Source organism: Penaeus vannamei, chromosome 36 (assembly GCF_042767895.1).
Source record: "Penaeus vannamei isolate JL-2024 chromosome 36, ASM4276789v1, whole genome shotgun sequence".
Classification (NCBI taxonomy): Eukaryota; Metazoa; Arthropoda; class Malacostraca; order Decapoda; family Penaeidae; genus Penaeus; species Penaeus vannamei.
Window position 1 is genome coordinate 27026435 of NC_091584.1, and position 7500 is coordinate 27033934.

The window sequence follows — 7500 nt, forward strand, 5'->3', positions numbered from 1 at the left end:
TCTCGTGTCTAGAATTTAGTATTAGTGTTTTTTTTCTTTCTTATATTTTATCTTATTTTATTTAATTTGTTTTATTTATTCTTATCTTTATTCTATTTTTTTACGTAGCGCATCTTCCATTCCCGTGCCTCCCACCTCTTTCTTAAACTTTAATGGACGAAAAGTCTTTATCTATATCCATCAAACTTTACTTTGCATATGATGAAATAATTCTACACGAAATCATGAACCGAGGGTTACAGAGCATAAGGAAACACACACGCACACACATACACTCGAACATACACACACACACACACACACACACAAACACACACACCTGCAAACACACACACCTGCAAACACACACACAGAAACACACACGCAAACACACCCACACATATAGATATGTAGCGAGCGACTTATGATCGCACATAAAAGTGTTTTCTTCTTACGAAAAGTTATACAAAACAGGGTTATAAAATAGAGGAAATCTATGAAATTCTGAAAATAGTATACTCTTCATTTAGTACAATCACACCCGAAAATTCAACGAAGACATGAGAAAGAAAAAAAGAAGAAGAAAAAAAAATGGGCCGGTGACTGCATATTTAGCAAGGGTACTCAACGAATGGGGAAGTGGAGGTTCACGAGAAATCAGCCATTTCCCTAAGCGATTCCCATAGCAAATGCCGCCACACGAGAAGGGAGACCGGAAAACGTCGGCGAAACAGCCCAGGCATCGCGTGGTCTCGTTGCGTCGTCTGGCTGTTCCAACATTGCCGGTAATTCTTCTCCAGATGAGGATGAGGCCACGGCAGCTGGTCAGCCTCCTGTTGCTGACGTCCTGGGCGGCGGTGGGCGCCGAGGAGCTGACGACCGCAGGGGTGATGTGGCAGGCGGCCAACGTCCGCGACGCAGTGAAGACCCTGGCCACGGAGGAGGTCTCCCCGGGGAGTGAGCTGCTGTGCGCCGTGGAGGCGAGCCAGCGGTCTTGGTGCACCTTCTACTGCTACATCGGCGGCGTCTGCAGCCTGTACGACTTCGCCTTCCCGCCGTCGGCTTTTCCTCCCACCGTCAACTGCAAAACGAGCACTCCTTCCCGAGGCGGTGAGTGTTGGCCTCCAGGTGTCCGGTTGGGGGAGGGGGTCGCAACCTTTGGGTTCCTTTGTACCGCTTGGGCGCCTCTTTAGCGTCCCGTGCACCCCTGAGAATTAAGGGAAAATGCGACAAATCAGTAATTTGATATTTTTATGAAATCAGTATGTATAGGTTGCACAAGAATCTTGATAGTGAGAGCTATGGTAAGCTATGAAATATTTTGATCCATCACATCACAAAGTTTCATAATAGTGGAAAAATTTGCGTCTAAATTACAACATACTGTATATCACTCAGTAGTGGACATTCTCTCAGACCTACTGTACCCCATGAAAGTTGCAAATGTACCACTGGGGGATATATGTATCTCAGGTTGGGAACCCCTGGCTTAGAGTGTAGCAAAGTTGAAGGTTGTTTATTGATCAGGTTCGCCAGGCCTCAGTAGTTTCAGTCATTCAAAAGAACTTCCCTGCAAATGAGGCTGACTGAACGGCCTGTCCTCCTCGACGGGCTTCTGTCTCCTCCAGCCTGCAGCTCGCCCTTCGCCGCCATCCCGATGCTGGAGGACCTGGGTTGCCTCTACAGGTCCCCAACCGCGAGGAACTGGAACGCGTCCCGGGAAGACTGCTACAGGTACGGCGCCGACCTGTTCGTCGCCTCGACCCCCGAGCAGTTCCACGTCCTCAAGAACCATTATTACACAGCTAATCTTCGCAGTAAGTTTTGACTTCTTGTGGTTGTTGTGGTTTTGCGAATGCGTGACGTTGTGCACGAAACGCCTCGAGATGAAATAAGAATCTGAGCAATAATTCTGATCCTTCATACACTCTCTAACCGGCCATGCATCCCCACTGACAATCCCTCGACCCCGAAGACTACAAGTGGGTGGGAATCATCGCCCGCAACTGGCTGGACGGTCGTCTGGCGGTCGACGTCTGGAACAGCGGCGAGCCCAACGGAGCCGTCGACGGGACCGTGTGTGGTGTCATGCAGCCCAGTTACACGATGGATGACACATATTGCTCGTCTAATTTCGAGTACGTGTGCCAGGCCAACCAAACCGCACCTCTGGCTTGAGAACCTTGGGAGGGAACCAGTGTGAGATGGAGAAGAAAGCGTGCATACGTACAGATGTATGTATGTATATATGCTGGGAAGAATGGATGTATTTACGTATCTATATATGTATGCATCTCTCTCTCTCTCTCTCTCTCTCTCTCTCTCTCTCTCTCTCTCTCTCTCTCTCTATATATATATATATATATATATATATATATATATATATATATATATTTAAGCATACACATACACATCTCTGTTATAATTCACTTTTATTTTCATTCGCTAACACTTATTTCATCACTTCATCTTTCTATTTTCATCTATTCATTTATTCATACATACATGTGTGTATGCATATATATATATATATATATATATATATATATATATATATATATATATATATATGTAATGTCACCTCTCACAGAAAGATTCCATTTTATTGAAAATCATACATTACATTGTTTTTACATTTGTAAAAATAGTCAAGTTTTGCAAAGGTTATTTTGTTAGTCCTATGCAAATATTTACAATTTTAATCATTATCCTCAAATGATGTTTTTATTGTTGTTAGTTTGTTCCATAAGATGGTTGTGTATATTATTTAACAGATTTAATCAAATCTTTTCATTATTAGTGAACACAAGCAGTCGAATATTTTCAGTAATTCTCATTACTAATTAGTATTATAATAATGCTATATATTCCCTGGTGGAGTGTGAACCCATATCTTCTCTCAGTTTGAAATTAATCCTGAAACTGGAACTAGACTAATCCTGGAACTAGGGTAGCCCTGGAACTAGAGTAATCCTGGAACAAGAGTAATCCTGGAACAAGAGAAATCCTGGAACGAGAGTAATCCTGGAACTAGAGTAATCCTGGAACAAGAGAAATCCTGCATCTAGAGCAATCCTGGAACAAGAGTAATCCTGGAACAAGAGTAATCCTGGAACTAGAGTAATCCTGGAACAAGAGTAATCCTGGAACAAGAGTAATCCTGGAACAAGAGTAATCCTGGAACTAGAGTAATCCTGGAACAAGAGTAATCCTGGAACAAGAGTAATCCTGGAACAAGAGTAATCCTGGAACAAGAGTATAATCCTGGAACGAGTAATCCTGGAACAAGAGTAATCCTGGAACAAGAGTATAATCCTGGAACAAGAGTAATCCTGGAACAAGAGAACATTTCCCTTCTAGAACACTGTACCATTCGACCGACTAGATAATTGTTCATTCTAATCCCATGTATATCCACAGAAATATATATACAGAGACATATATCAATCTAGACATGCATGTAAGTCTATCAGATGGACAGACAGATATGCAGTGTGTTTGTACATGACCGTAAATGCGAATATTCATTAGGTCGGTTGTGCAAATTTAACAAAATGGCCGCTTAAACCTTGTTAACTATAGGCTTTGAAGGTAAACAATAAACAATATTCATTGCCACTCCTTTTGCTTCCTACATCGCAAGCTTGGTTTAATTGTTCTTTAAACCATGTTATCATATCATACTTGCACAAGGAATAAAATGTATGCATTGTATTTCTGTCCCTTTTACAAGTCCCACAATTTCCTTCGTGATTTTGAGCGTGTTAAAAAGTGTCATTGGTTGTCAGTATTTCGTGTGGATATAAACATAAATTCCTTTTTATTTCCTAAGTATTTCCATTTTAGAAAGAGTATTGAGTTTTCACAAGAGAGGCGTTGTGTTTTCAATTTGATTTTGAGCTGTGCGTGTCCTATTTAAGAGTCCTATAGCTTTATTTTATAATTCAAACTTTTTCATATTTGCTGAGAATATTTTTCATTTTCTTTATCCATTTCAAACGGTACGTATTTTATGGATACAGATATATAAAATCACTTAGATTTATGATTTGATCTCTTTCCTTCATACTGTTTCACAAAATTAATTGACTTATGATTTTATTATCACTAATATTTCTTAGTTGCTGGAATCCAATTCTATTATTTGGTTTAATTTTCAAAGCGTCAAAAATCACTTCATATATATATATATATATTTTTTTTTTATTATTATTTTTTTTTTTGGAAAAGCCGACAAGGTTCAACCGCAAGGCCGATCCGAGCGAAATGATCAGCCAGTCAGGTCACGCTGGGTCAGGTCACCCTTTTGAGGCCAATCACCTGGCATCGTGTATATAATCATAATTAAGTGTAAAAACCATTAGTTCAAGATGGCGACTGACTCTTGGGATCCGAAAGGGAAAATAAGATGAAGACTAAGGTCGACCTATTTTGACCTTCGAGTGGCACCCTGTCCCCGTGACTTCAAGGTCGAGGCGGGGGTCGACGCAGCTGTGTGTGTGTGTGTGTGTGTGTGTGTGTGTGTGTGTGTGTGTGTGTGTGTTTGTGTGTGTGTGTGTGTGTTTGTGTGTGTGTGTTTGTGTGTTTGTGTGTGTGTGTGTGTTTGTGTGTGTGTGTTTGTGTGTGTGTGTGTGTGTGTGTTTGTGTGCGTGTGTAAATGAGTATTTATATGTGTACGCGCATGTGTGTGTATAAGAAAACATTGTGTGTATATGTGTGTGTGTATGTGTGCACATGTACAAGAAAGAGAGAGAGAGAGAGAGAGAGTGAAAGGGAGAGACAAAGAGAGAGACAGGCAGACAGTGACAGACAGAGAGAGAGAGAGAGAGGGAGAGAGAGAGAGAGAGAGAGAGAGAGAGAGAGAGAGAGAGAGAGAGAGAGAGAGAGAAAGAGAAAGAGAGACGAACTGACAGAGAGAGAGAGAGAGAGAGAGAGAGAGAGAGAGAGAGAGAGAGAGAAAGAAAGAAAGAAAGAAAGAAAGAAAGAAAGAAAGAAAGAGAGAGAGAAAGAAAGAGAGAAAGAAAGAAAGAAAGAAAGAGAGAGAGAAAAGAAAGAGAGAAACCGCGTACTTCCGCATAAAAAGAGAGAGAGAGAGAGAGAGAGAGAGAGAGCTACCCTTAATGAATAAATAACCATACAACCTTCATTACTTATTCATCACAAACACAGTGACATGAAACATAAAAAAATCAGACATAAGAGAGAAGAAAAAAGAAAGAAAGAGAGAGAGAGGAACGAGAATAAGAAAAGAAGAAGATATCTTTAATTTCGAGCAGAGAGAGAGAGAGAGAGAGAGAGAGAGAGAAAGAAAGAAAGAAAGAGAGAAAGAAAGAAAGAGAGAAAGAAAGAGTGAGAGAAACCGCGTACTTCCGCATGGAAAAAAAACCACACGCAGCTACCCTTAATGAATAAATAACCATACAATCTTCATTACTTATTCACCACAAACACAGTGACATGAACCATAAAAAACAAAAGACATAAAAGGTATCATCACATCAAGACTAAACAAAACAAAATAAAAAAAAAAAAAAAAATTTGCGTTGCTTCGACTACACATAAAACAAATATTGACGAAAAAGGACAAGTAACTGTCTTGTATGTACAAACGAATGTGTAGGAGTGTAGTAACCGTCTTATATGTGTAGTTCCTTGGCAGTCGTGTGTAAGTCACCAATGGAGAGTGTATCTTGAAACAAGGATCTCCACAAAGCCACAGAGATGTATGTATACTTAGAGTAAATGAGTAAAAATGAGGATGTACTTTGAGTAAATGAGTAAAAAATGAGGATGTACTTTGAGTAAATGAGTAAAAATGAGGATGTACTTTGAGTAAATGAGTAAAAATGAGGATGTACTTTGAGTAAATGAGGAAAAATGAGGATGTACTTTGAGTAAATGAGTAAAAATGAGGATGTACTTTGAGTAAATGAGTAAAAATGAGGATGTACTTTGAGTAAATGAGTAAAAATGAGGATGTACTTTGAGTAAATGAGTAAAAATGAGGATGTACTTTGAGTAAATGAGTAAAAATGAGGATGTACTTTGAGTAAATGAGTAAAAAATGAGGATGTACTTTGAGTAAATGAGTAAAAATGAGGATGTACATTGAGTAAATGAGTAAAAATGAGGATGTACTCTGAGTAAATGAGGAAAGGAGAGGATTTTGTTAGTGGTGATCGGGAATTATCTGGATTGGAATAGAAAGTGGTGTATAAGGAATGTTTTGTGTGTGTGTGTGTGTGTGTGTGTTTGTGTGTGTGTGTGTGTGTGTGTGCGTGTGCGTGCATGTGTCTGTGTGTGTGTGTGTGTGTGTTTGGGCGCATGCTTACATGCTCACAAACCCACACATACTTACACACAAACCCACACACACACACACACACGAACCCACACACAACAACAACAACAAAGACAATTGAATCACCCTTTGAACTCACGGACGAAGGAGAATAAAGACAAGGAAAAGTGAACAAAAGAAGAAGAAAAATGATCACCCTCCCCCCCACCCCCCCTGACCCTCACGCTATTAAAGGACTCGGCGGTTCGCTTTCGTTTTTTTTTTTTTTTTTTTTTTTTTTTTTTTTTTTTTTAACGAATTTACGAACTACCTGCTGCTTCTACACCTGAAGGAAAAGCAAAGGCTAAAAGAAATTGTGATACACACAATTTACACACACACACGCAATATATATATACATATATATACATATATATACATATATACATACATATATACATATACATATATACATATACATATATACATACACATATATACATACATATATACATACATATATACATACATATATACATACATATCTCTCTCTCTCTCTCTCTCTCTCTCTCTCTCTCTCTCTCTCTCTCTATATATATATATATATATATATATATATATATATATATAATGTGTGTGTATGTATATATGGGTGTATATATACATATGTAGTGTGATCCGTCTAACCCAGGGGTCCCGTCCCAGTTCATCAAGGCACTCTTAGTATTCTGACCTCCCTTGATGCTGGCGGGGGATACAGGCGCAAATAGACCTGGTTAACCCCTGTCAGTTCAATCCCCTTAAGTGGTAGCGTGGGGGGGGAGACTGAATCATGAATAGGGTGTGTTCCAGTGTGAATACCACTTTCTGTCGTTCAGCCTAACCATATGATAAAATAATAAAAAGTAATCTAAGAAAAAAAATACGAAAGTAAAAGAATATGTGCTAAAGGCACCTAAAATTACTGACTGTCGTATGCAAAAACTAAAAGAAAAGACTTCCAGAGTGGAGAGCCTGGCTGAAGGCCTTACCATAAAACAAAGACAAAACCAGCAAGTCTGGCGTCAGAGCTGATGGCTTAAAACCCCTTAAACCTAAAAGAAAAAAAAATACGACAGTGTAAAACCCGAGTCTGGTGACACCGAAACAGGAAAACTAAAACTAAAAGATCACTCAGACTTCCTACTTTGAAAAGTTAAAAGTTACAAATAAATCAAAGAGAAACAGACCAGCCAAGTTCA

At 39.4% G+C, this 7500-nt stretch overlaps 1 protein-coding gene across 1 annotated transcript; it reads left to right on the forward strand.

Annotated features, from left to right (window-relative positions):
- The first annotated feature begins 1555 nt into the window (after nt 1-1555).
- On the forward strand, nt 1556-2157 carry LOC138859511 (C-type lectin domain family 4 member M-like). Its single transcript, XM_070114939.1, has 2 exons — nt 1556-1796; nt 1955-2157. Exons 1-2 carry the CDS (start codon nt 1556-1558, stop codon nt 2155-2157), a joined length of 444 nt encoding a protein of 147 aa, XP_069971040.1.
- The last annotated feature ends 5343 nt before the right edge of the window (nt 2158-7500 follow it).